This window comes from Rattus norvegicus, chromosome 14 (assembly GCF_036323735.1).
Source record: "Rattus norvegicus strain BN/NHsdMcwi chromosome 14, GRCr8, whole genome shotgun sequence".
NCBI classification, from domain to species: Eukaryota; Metazoa; Chordata; class Mammalia; order Rodentia; family Muridae; genus Rattus; species Rattus norvegicus.
The window spans coordinates 82,111,975-82,124,089 of record NC_086032.1 but is presented as its reverse complement, the minus strand read 5'-3'; the positions used below and the strand labels follow the sequence as shown (position 1 = coordinate 82,124,089).

Below are 12,115 nucleotides of genomic sequence, written 5' to 3'. Positions count from 1 at the left end.
AACAAATGCATGCAGTGCCCACAGAAGCCAGAGGAGGATGTTAGATCCCTGGGAACTAGAGCTACAGGATGGATCTAAGAGGAACCAAACTGCGGTCCTCCTAACTACTGAACATCTTTCTTGCCCCTTTACTGTGTTTTTGAGATGTTTCATTCCTTAGCCCGAATTGGTCTTAAATTTCAACCAGAATTAGAATTTCCACTGTAGTAATAGTTAAGAATGAACTAAAAATGACAGAGCTGAGCCGGCCAGTGTGGCGCATACCTTCAGTCCCAGTGCTCTTGAGGCAGATCTGAGTAGGCCAGCCTGGTCTACAGATGTGTGCCAAGACAGCCAGGGCTAAAAGAGAAACCCTATCTGGAAAAATAAAATGAAGCGACAGTTTCTGTTCATCTAAGGAATTTCAGTGGAAAGATGTGTCTAACAAGATTCTTTGAGGACTGTTTTAGTGTAGAGATTGATGTCAGCATCTTACGCTAAGCATGCATTCTATACAAACTATACCCCACCTAAAAACTCTTAAAAAGGGGGGGGGGGATAATTTAAATCTTAGGTTCCCTAGGAGGGTGACTCCAGCTAAGACTCCTAGCAGTGGGGATCTGGAGCCTGAAGTGGTTAATTCCTCAAGCCAGGCAGGACTCCAGTGGAGGATGGAAACGGCAATCTAGCCACAAAACCTTTACCTCACAATCTGTCCTGCTGTTAAGTGCAGGAACAAAGATGGGGCAGAGCTGAAAGAACTACCAACCAGTGACCGGCCCAACCTGAGACCCATCCCACGGGCAAGAACTAATCCCTGACACTGTTAATGATGCTCTGTTGTGCTTGCAGACAGGAGCCTAACAGGACTGTCCTCTGAGAGGCTCCACCCAGCAACTAACTGACTGAAACAGATGCACAGACCCACAGCCAAACATTCGAAGGAGCTCAGAGAGTCTTGTGAAAGAGCTGGGAAGGATTCCGGGACCCAAAGGGGATAGGAACTCCACAAGAAGACCAACAGACTCAACTAACCCGGATTCTTGGGGGCTCCGGTAGACTGAACCACCAAAGAGTATACACACTGGCTGGGCCTAGTCATCTGTGCTCCTCCCCCATACGCATGACACATATGCAGCAGAAGAGCAGCTTGGTCTCTGTGTGGACCCCCCAACAACTGGAGAGGGGACTGTCCCTGACTCTGTTGCCTGCCTGTAGATCCTGTTCCCCTAATTGGGCTGCCTTGTCTGGCCTCAGTGGGAGCCGATATGCCTAGTCCTGCAGTGATTTGACTGCCAGGGGAGTTGGTACCCAGGGGGGCCTCCCCCTTCACAGAGGAAAAGAGGATGATGGGATTCAAGGAGGGGCTACATGGTGAGGGGAATGGGAATGGGGGCTGCTATCAGGATGTAAAGTGAATAAATAAATTAATTAATGGGAAAAATCAAAGGTGTGGGTGGTCTTAGGTTCCTCCCTCCTCTCTGAGCTGGGGACTGAGCAGTTTTACAATAACCAAGCAAACACTGGACTGCTGAGCCGCATGCCCAGTGCTGTTCTACGTTTATTTAGAAGGTACAGCGACACTGACAAATTACTCTCCCCTATTCCCAACAGTGAGACCACAAGAACTTCTGTCCAGCCCAGAGCACTGGCACATGCCTTTAATTCCAGCACTCAGGAAACGGGCGAGGGGTGGGGAGCGAGGGGTGGGGTGAGAAGATAAGGAAGAGGGGGAGGGAGGAGGCGCCAATATTAGATGGGATGGACCAGACACATGGCCAAGAGAGGTTCACCCTAAGGACAGGCTGATGGAGTAGAAGCGTCCAGGAAAACATCAGATTGGCAAGAGACAGGCATTTATAAGGGTTTTAACAGGTGAAGGGATTAGCATAGATCAGAACCTGCCCAGCATAGTGACTATAGCTTATTAATGAATTGTAGTGTTTCTGATCTACAGAATTCCAAGACAACCAGAGCTACACAGAGGAACCTTCCCCTCACCACCCCGCTCTCCCCAAAAAGAATTTCTGTCCAATTCTACAAAGTCCCAAAACCAGGGTATGTTTCTGTGAACTTCTAAAGCCTAAACTATAGGAAAAAAGTAGAAGCAACTGGAACATGATGGCTTGTCATCCCAGCACTCAGGCCCAAAGCAAGATGTTCTTGAGTTCCGTGCCAGCCTGAGCTACAGTGTCACAAACAAACAAGCAAGCAAGCGACCTATACTGAAAGGTGGTGGCATACACTGGGCGTTGTGGCACCTAACTTTAGACAGGTCAGACTGATCTATAAAGTGAACTCTAACAGCAGAGCTATGTTGAGAGCCCGACTCAGGAGAAATAAAGATGACGGCACAAAGAATAAAATGTAAAGACTAGTGCAAGATGTAAGAGAAGATGCTGTGGGCAAATCACAGGCCTGTATGCAAGGACTACCGCTGCACTCTCAACAGAGAGTCACAGGACGGCCCCAGCAGACAGTCCTCCATTTCTGCCGTGCCTCCCCCTTTCCCAGTCAGCAGGAGACAAACATGGAACACAATGAAAGAGCCGACAAGTTCTTACCTGCTCAGGGCGCTCAGGCTCCCCTGCTGCTTGCTATGAGGAGAATGAAGAGCTGGCAATTTGAAGGTACAAGAGGGTCCGTGCTGGCTCCAAATGGACAACACTCGGCCCACCGAGTAGGGCAGAGAAGAGAAGACCCTATCGGCTATAGAGGCTGGAGACCTTAACCCTTTTAGGCCCTGTGTAAACTGGGTCAAGAGGAGCCTCTGCATGGTAGGCATATGACTGGAGAAGTTCCGTCTTTTTGTCCAGATTCGATAACATCCGGGTGAACAAAGTGCTAGAAGTGTGTGAAGGCCAAGGCCAGAGCAGTCTGCTCTGGTCTGAACTATGGCAGTGCCTCCATAATCTTGGAGAGGAGCCTGAGTGTGTGTCTGACTACTGAGGCCAGTGTCTTCCCTGAATGTGGCCACCCCAGGGCAACCATGGGACAAGAAGAAAGAGAAGGTCCACTTGGGAGATGGAGGTGAGCACTGGGAGGCCTCTGTTAAGGCAAGCCTCGACGGGGCACAGTGCTCAGGAAAAGTCCTGGAGGACTCAGCCATGCAACTGGATGCTGACTTCACATGAAAGGAAAACGGGGCGTTTTCGGTACCAAGCAGCAGTGACGGCATCTTGTTGCTCAAATCTATGAAGCTTATTTTAACAGCTTCAAGAGAATAAAGTGCCAAGGGCCTACTGTGAGACCCCCTACTCCACCCAGTAGCTGCCAAATATGGGTCCAGCTGCACTGCGTTATGTGAAAATCCATCTAGGAGCTTTTTGTATCGGAGGCGCTTGTAGTTTTTAGCCAGTGGAACAAGGGAAGAGGAATACCGCCGACATCTGAGTTTCTGGGGCTTTGCGGCCAGAGTCAGTTTGGAGGCCAGGACAGACAGCTTGTCTAGTAAGGCTGATTCTTTGGTAGGCTTCCTACAGCTCAGGCTCCTCAGGGAGTGGCACAGAGTAGCCTTCGGCTTTGGTGTGTGGCCACGCAAGCTCTCGAGAGCTACGGTTTCAGGTTCCAATGGCTTGGCAGGCACGGTACATGGGCTGAGAAGTCTGTGTGCTTTTGTGGGAACTGGGTTAGAGAAACTCTTTCCACAATCAGAATTTCTCACTTTACTTATTTTTCTCCGCACAGTGACCGGCTCCTGACAAGAAATTCTCTTACACGTTCGATGAGGCTGCTTCTTTACAGGAAGCAGTCTTTGCGGATACGACAGAGTCACGAAGGCACCGTGTATTCGATCACCTCCAGCAAAAGTGGGGTCACCTTCTTTCCAGGAGGTACCAGGAAGGCAAGTACCTGTGTATAATTGAGTGTCTTTCTTTAATGAAGGACATAAGCTTTCTTCTTTTGGGGATTTCAACCTCTGAAGCTGTCTAGCAATTTCGTCCTTGGTTGGCTTTCTTAGGGTGACTTCTTCCATAAGGGACTCATCCTGGTCAGCCACAGGTTGCTTCTTACTTTGCATCTCATCTGACAACAAGTTTGCTGATGTGTGTTGTTCCGGTAGTGCCTGTGTGCCCTTCTGATGTGCACATTCTTCCTTTGGCAAGGCAGAGTCCACAACTCCCTGGTTTTGTGGGCTTTCAGCAACATTTTGCATTCTCTGGCATTTCACGTGGGTCTGAGAATTACCATCATGACCTGCTCTGGTGATGGTCTCCTCAGCTGCTTCCCCAACAGCTATGTGACCCAGTAGTCCCTTCTGATGTTCTTCAGTTTCTTCTTTATTCATTTTAATTGCTGTTTCCATTGTCAAAGGCAAATGTTTACCAGTGGAATTCCTATGAGAGTGACAAGCTTTGCATGCATTTCTGTCCACACTGACGTATGTGCTATCTCGTTCACAGGGGTTATTTGAATCCATTGGTATTCCTTCCTTCATGTCAGACAGGACTGTGCAATCCTTGACATTTTCACAAAGCACTTTACCATCTTTGGGTTTAAAGTGATGTTTCAAGTTAGGCATTTCACCAGGAACATCAGCTGGTGAATGTTCCAGAGAAGACAGACAAGAATGTACCACCTTGATAGAGTCTTGGCACCCAGGAGACACTGAGTCTTTTAAGGATAATCCAAAGGTTTTCTTCTTGCCAAACTCAGCCTTTGTTTCGAGTCTCAGTCCCTCTGTCATGGATCCTCCTTTACCTTGATGCTCACAATGAATGTCATTTAAAGACACGCCTTCTCTATCCGGCGCTCTTCTATGTGGCTCATGATCTTCAATAGATTTTACTTCATGCTCAATGGCAGAGTCTGGACATTCTTCTACTTCATAGTCTTTTAGAGATTTGCACACTTTTTCTTCATGTGATTCTTCCATCTCAGGAGAGTCTACTGTAGAAGCAGCAGCATTTGGGAGTTCTGAGTGCCAGCCAGGTGTACCTATAAATACAACATTCAGTTCTCCTCGAAGAGATAAGGTACTTCTTAAAGTCTCATGGTGTGCCAGTGACTCGTGCCTTGTACAATGACCAGATAGACTAGATGCTTCTAGACCCTGCGCTCCCTCTGTAGGCTCACCTCTGCAGTCTGGACATACCACATCTAGCATACTGTGAGTGAACTCTTCAGAACCAGGAATATTTTTAAAGGCTCTTTTGGGGTCTTTTTGCTTTAAACTGCCACAAGACAGAGGGACTTTACTGCCTGAACAGACTATCCGATCCTTTTGCTTATGGCTTACCTCAGGGATGGTCTCTCGGTAGTCACCATTTAGTCCTTCCCTGGCTGGCTTGCCTTCACATCTGCATTTGTCTAGACTATTTTGGCTACTCTGACAGTCAGAGACTTCACCTGCTTTCTGGTGAAGACTTTCAGCTGCTCGGGGCATGGCTTTGAAATGAGATGAACTAACACTCAGAGACTGGTCCACTACTGTTTCAGGACTTGGAATGTTTACAGATTGGCTTAGTTCTTGTGTGTCACAAGCAGAGATGCTGTGTTTATAAATCTCAGTGTCTCTGTGTTGGTCTTGTTTTCTTCCAACCAGTCCCTCATCACCGGTTTCCACGAGAGCAGCTGCGTTCAGAGGAGCACTATGTGACACAGCTGCTGTCGCTGAACCTCTGACTGTGCCTCCTAGGATACTGCTTTGCATCTCTCTCCCAGCAGGTTCACTCTCCAAGAGGGTGCTATTTTCTGCAAAATCTTCTGGTCTTTGAGATGCATTTCCACATTTTATTTTACAGTTGCTAACTTTCAGAATATCTTTGCTAGGTTCATAGGCAGCACAAGCAGAGCACATGTTCTTTCCAGATGCATCTTGTGTTATGCAATGACAGCTGAAGAGATCCCGAGACTGAACATTTTGACATTCTCTGACAAGGGAGGAGCCAGCCGCTCCTCTCACACTTGAGAGTAACGTGGAATGTACACCAGTCATTTCTTTTTGCCCTTCTGAGCTGCTTGTTTTGATGTTTAAGGTTTGTATGAATGAGGAGGCACATTCATACAAGGCTTTGTCACCTTGTGGAGACATGGCTTTGTCACCTTGTGGAGACATGGCTTCCGTTTTTGTCTCAGCAGGAATGGTTTGAGTGTCAGGGGTAACATTTACTCCATTCTCCAGAAAACGACGGCTCTCTTGAACATCTTTGCATGCTGCTGAAGGCATTTCTCTGTTTATACTTAGTAGAGAGTCAGCTGTCACATGGTCTTGAGAACTAAGGGACACTTGTTGATGTGAAACACATTCATGTTCTATTTTGTGTGCAACCAGTTCTCTGTTAGGAGAACATTCACTCATCTCACAAACGGTGATGGGTCCATCAAAATGGGAAATGCTGTCCTGTGAGGGCTGAACAGGTTTTTCTGGAGATGATGGTAATTTTGCAGTACCTTCCTTGGGTTTTGATATTTCATTACATTCAGAACTTACTGGATCTTCTGGCATCGAGCTCTGAAGGGGCTTTCTTTCAGGCAAAAACTCGTTGCACAAGGCTTCATTTGGCGGACAGTCGCCCAGCTTCCTCTGGAGGCTGACTACAGACTGAGCAACCTTACTGTAAATCTTCCCGTTCAGGGCACTGGACTTTACCGTTGTTTGTTCAGGATCTTCCGTGTACACCAATAAGGAAAAGCTGCTTTCCTCAGAGTTTTCCTCAGGATGGGTCACATCCACAACAGTTTTCCTATGGTCCTCAGAATTTATCAAATTACCATCAAGGTTTAAAGTAATTTTCACATCATTCTTTTTAAACGTAATTTCTGTGGCTTCAGTAGGAGAATTAAGCATAGAACTACAGCTGTCTATACGGGGACAGCCAGCTAGAGTGTGACAGTTGCTGTGGTTACTGGATTCCACAGTCCTTTCTTCTCTACAAGTGAAGTCCTGGCTTTGATCAACCTTGTGCGTTTTTTCAGCAGATGCCTTTGTCAATCCACTGCTTTCAAAACCACATTTTTCTAGGGATTTTGAACCAGACAAATATGGTGTGAGACATAAAATTTTAGAATTTTCTTCCGAGGGTGTTATAGCGTCTATGCTTCCTGGAGCGATGGAACCATCATGTGCAGAACTGTGCTTTTCCTTATGGTGGCGGAGACTCGGCTGGTGATTGTCCTCTTCTTTACAGACAGGGTGTAAGTCACATGACTCTTCCTTCCCTTTGCTCATTTTGGAAACAGTACTGTTCCCTGGTAACCACAAACAAAAGGACAAATTAGTAATTCTCCACATTGTTTTTCTTTAAGAGTTGCTTTTGTTAATTCAGGGTCCACAAAGGTTACAGGCTCTGTGTACCTAAAACTCTGGTTTCCCAAAGCTCACTACTGGTCATGCTCCTGTCTACTCCTGGGTGCTTACTACCCCTGGCTGACAGATCCTGACTCACAGTGCCACCCAGTGTCCTCCATTACAGTCCCCTAGTTACTCTGGCTTTCATACCTCGTCTCTCTTCAGTGGCTTCTGGCAGAGTTCCAGCTGTATTGTGTACATTTCCTTTTACAAAAGAGAACGAAACTCAAATCAGTATATAATTAAAAAAAAAAAAAAAAGAATAAGAAAAGCTGCTGTCCCTAACAGAACGTCATCCTTCATCCAATGGCGATGACAGGAAAGCTAACCTGAGAAGAAGGCTTAGCATGACACACGAGTAGTTTTGTGTTCCTTTGCAAACGATGATAAAGAGCCAAAAAAGCAGCCAATTTTGAGAAAAATCAAAGCCACCTTTCATTATGTTACTTGGCATTCACAGATGATACTAGATAATTGAATAACACATAAAACTGTGAGCCTGCCTCAGACTTAAGTTGCTGTTTTAAAACACTACTAGGAGGCCCTGATGATGCCAGTTTGTAATAGCAGCTACTCAGGGACTAAGGAAAGATCAAGGACTGTTAGAGCTACAAAGTGTGTCCCAGGTCAACCTAGGACAAGGTCAACCTAGGAGAAGAGGGCTAGGAATAAATTCAGTGACAGAGCACTGAGGTCAATCCTAGGTGGGGTAAAATTAATCCATCCATCCATCCATCCATCCATCCATCCATCCATCCATCCACCTATCACAATAAACTGTTGTTACAACAGTTCTTATTATTTGATGATCATTTTATTACCTGAAATTAGATATAAATAAAATAGCTCTTTGAAAAGGAACAGTTACTAGGTTCAGTCCCCAGCTCCGGAAAAAAAAAAAAAAGAAAAGGAACAGTTAAAGCTGGTACTGCAGCTCAGTGCCTAGCATTAGAGAAGCCACAGGTTCAAACCCTAGCACTGCCAAAAACAAGTCAGAAAAAGAAAAAAAAAGAAGAGCTGTGTGTAGAACTTTACGTATAGAAGATTAACTTGCAAGTGGAATGGTCCTGAACCCAATGAGTTGTAACAACTGCCTTTCTGTAAGACTGGGCTGATCACCACGGAAGCTGAGTAACAGGAACATTCGAGCTTATTTTACTCCTTTCACGTCTGAGTTAGTATGAAAACAGCCATTATAAACTCACAAGGTAAACATACAACAATAACAAGCAACCTACCTTTCTGTGTGGGATGCAGAGCGTATGAAGGAATTTTACTTCTGACACACCTATGATTCCAGCAGGAGAGAAACAGAACAGGAACCCCAACCCAAGTTCAAAGCCAGCCAGAACCTGAAGCCCCTCAACTCTATGGTACTAACTTTCCAGAGCCTCGAGCTCTTCTGTAAAAGTGCACATATCTCAGTGCTACAGAGGATTAAATAACACGCAGGGTTTTCAATCTTTGATTCTTTAACTACGGATGAGAACAGTTACATGATGGCATTCAGAAGAGCATTTAAAAATATTCAGAATATGGGTCGCAGGTATATCTCAGTGACAGAGGGCTTGCCTGGCAGGTATAGAGCTAGCATCACGGGGAAGGGGTACCTAATGAATTTCTTATTTGGGGTATTAGCAAAAGAGCACAGGACCACACACATGATTAGGCACATGCTCTGCCACTAAACTACACTCAGACAGGGAGAGGTAGCAAACACTGGATAGATAAATGCACACTATATGTCAACAGATTATGTAAATATCAATTACTAACAAAGGCCATCTCCAATTCCCAGCACAGTATTTAGCACTGTGACATAACCTACTTTTTATGTCATCCCAAACAATGACCCGCCATGAGTTTCTCAGCATGAGCACTCAAACTTAAACTGGGTGACAGTACATGCCCACAGTTCTAGCATTTGAAAAGTAGGGGCAAGAGGATTAGGAGTTCAAAGTTGCCCTGACTCCAGAGCACTGAGGAAGAGGATGCCTTGGAATGTACAGAACTGTCTCACAAAACAACCTAGCAAACAAAAGAGCCGGGCCAGTGGTCTCATATCTTTAATTCTAGTACTCGGAGGCAGGAGGATTCTGTGAGTTTGAGGCCAGCTTGTTCTATACAGACAAGTTCAAAGCCAGCCTAGGCTACATAGAACCAGTTCCAACAAATAAAAGCCCCTTAGGTGAGCAGACAAGGAGAATGCCAGTCTGAATGTGTCTGACATTCACATACACAGCCACATAGCTACTTCTGTCTTGCCCTCTACAGTCACCTCTTCTGAGCCCCTCCCACTGTTATGTTTTTTATTCTGAAATGTCCCCAACAGGCTTCTGTTTTTGAACACTCTGCCTAGCCGAGAGCATGTCATTGAGAGACAGTGGAAACTTTGGGACATGGGCCTTACTTGCATCTGGGGGAGGGTCTACACAGACAGTTACAGGAAAGCCAGGACTATACAGTTAAGACCCTGATAAAATGGGTAGGGGAAAATGAACAAAAAGTCCTGAAAGAAAGATGTTGATACATGAATCTCTGAGATTGAGGCCAATTTGGTCTACAGAGTTGAGTTAGTTCCAGGATAGCCAGGGCTACACAGAGAAACCCTGCCTTGAAAAACAAACAAAACAAAACAATAAATACTAATGGTGAAGCATAGTAGCACACACCTTTACTTCTGGAACTCTGGTGGCAAAGACAGGCAGATCTCTGTCAGTTCTAGGCCAACCTGATCTATAGATCAAGTTCTGAGACAGCCAGAGCTGCCCAGAGAAACCCTGTCTCAAAAGACAACAACAAGGAATCTGTGTCTGCAGAGTAACTGATTCCAAGTTCAGTGCTGTGAAAAGATTGGACTGCTTGCCAAATGTCAGATCATGATCTGATCTCAAGACCAGAAGATCAAAGTGGAACACCACAGGCTGTGCAACACCACGACCGCCTCCACCTCAGCCTCAGCCCTCCCTGCCTGGTCACACTTGGCCTCCTTGGAAGACCTTCCAGACCAGTCTCTATCCTTGATCCTTCTCTTCCGTTCCTTTCTCCACTCAGCTCTCCCCATCTGAGCTGGTAGAAAAGATAACTAAGAGGGCTGGGTAGTGGTAACCCACACCTTTGATCCCAGCACTCCCAAGACAGAGGCAGGGGGATCTCTGTGAGTTTGAGGCCAGTCTGGTCTACAGGCCAAGTTCCAAGACAGCTAGAACTACACAGAGAAAACCTATCTCAAGCAAATAAGCAAGCAAGCGAATGGTAACTAAAAGAAGAACACACTATTCTCACTAAGAGTATGCTCTGGCAGCTACCCAAAAGAAGACAACTAAACCGTTTCCTAATAAACCCCAATTTGGGGTCTGGAAACATGGTTCAACAATTAAGCATGCTGCTCTTGCAATAGGCCCTGTCTGGGTGCCCACCACCCACACACAACCGCCTTTAACTGTAGGTCCAATATATCTGACGCGACCTCTTCTGGCCTCCACTGGCCCCTGCACACACGGTATGCACATGCTTTAGCAAGCTCACATATACACATAAATAACAATCATAAAAAAGGAAAAAAACCCTTCCTAGGTATCAGCACTCAGGGGGCAGGGGCAGGTAGATATGAGCTCAAGGACAGCTAGGACTAAACAGTGAGACCTCGTCTCAAACAAGCAAAAATCAACAAGAAGTATCATACCTCTGTTCTTTCGTGCATCTCCAGGGCAGTCTGCACATACAGGTCCTTTGCTGGACTGTATCAGGAGGAGATCCTGCATCAAGAAAACCACAGTCAACACAAGATGCAGAGGTACCTGAGCTCCCAAACATCACTTATTACTTCAGAGCTCAGTGTAATGCCAGGATTTCTGCCAACAGTCACAGGAATTGAGAACTGAAGAAAAGCTCAAATTTAGGTTAATAAATTAAAAGGTTACTTCTCTGGAATTTGAGCTGAAGCAGAGATAAGCAAAGCACTATTTTTTGGAGGTAGGGTCACTAGGCAATCCACGTGGGACTAAAACAGCTATAGTCCTCCTGCCTCAGCGTCTTGAGTGGTAGGACTGCAGGTGTGTTAGTGTGCAGCTCCTGTAAGTGCCTTCTGAAATCAAGAGGTGAGTTAGAGATACAAGAGCACTTGGTGCGGTGCCAGCGGAAGCCGGTGCAGGATACAAGTTTCTCTGTGCTCAAGCATGCAGCTTGCACTGCTGCCTGCATCCCCTGCTAGCTCCCTTCATAAGATGGGAGTTAACTTTAAAGAGAGAACAGGAACAGGAAGGAGGAGCTAGCTGGATCTCAAGAACTGAAACTGCTGAAGAATTTTTCAATACCTGCAAATCAATGAGAAAATTGGGAAGTTAATGGCTGAGTTTGTGACGTTTAATGCTAGCACTGCAGAGACAGGTAAACCTCTGTAAGTCAAGTCCAGTCTGAGCAAGGCTATAGTCAAACCTTGTCTCAAAAAAAAAAAAAAAAAAAAAAAAAGGCGCCCCAGTCTAATAAACTGAGGCTCAATTTCAGTTTTTTCGGTTTTATGTAAATCACAAATTACTTAAATAAAAGTTTTAAAAGATTTTTTTTAAGTTTAAAAATCTATTGTTTTATATATATGGGTGATCTGCCTGCTTGCCTACACACAGTACCCATGGAGGCCAGAAGAGGGCCACAGCTGCCAAGTGGGTTCTGAGACTTGAACTCAGGACCTCTGGAAGAACAGCCAGTGCTCATGACCAATGAGCCATCTCTTCAGCCCCGGTTCACGCTTTTAATTAATTTATTTTATGTGCATGTTTTACCTGTACATGTGCCTGGTCCCTGCAGAGGTCAGGAGAGGGTGTCAGGTTCCCTAGAGTTGCAGTT

The 12,115-nt window shown here is 45.7% G+C and overlaps 1 protein-coding gene across 9 annotated transcripts in view; it reads right to left on the bottom strand.

Moving 5' to 3' along the window:
• Positions 1-12,115, bottom strand: part of Prr14l (proline rich 14-like) — a 66,626-nt gene that overhangs the window by 36,896 nt on the left and 17,615 nt on the right. For 6 of the 9 annotated variants that reach the window (XM_223586.10, XM_039092536.2, XM_039092537.2 and 3 more), the window contains 3 exons: positions 10,956-11,028; positions 7,421-7,474; positions 2,544-7,170 (listed from right to left, as the gene is read on the bottom strand). In XM_223586.10, coding sequence (XP_223586.5) covers positions 2,544-7,170; positions 7,421-7,474; positions 10,956-11,028 — 4,754 coding nt within the window. Of the gene's footprint in view, positions 1-2,543; positions 7,171-7,420; positions 7,475-8,508; positions 8,559-10,955; positions 11,029-12,115 lie in introns of all 9 variants that reach the window. The other 3 variants (XM_063273843.1, XM_063273841.1, XM_063273842.1) reach the window with 1 other exon arrangement.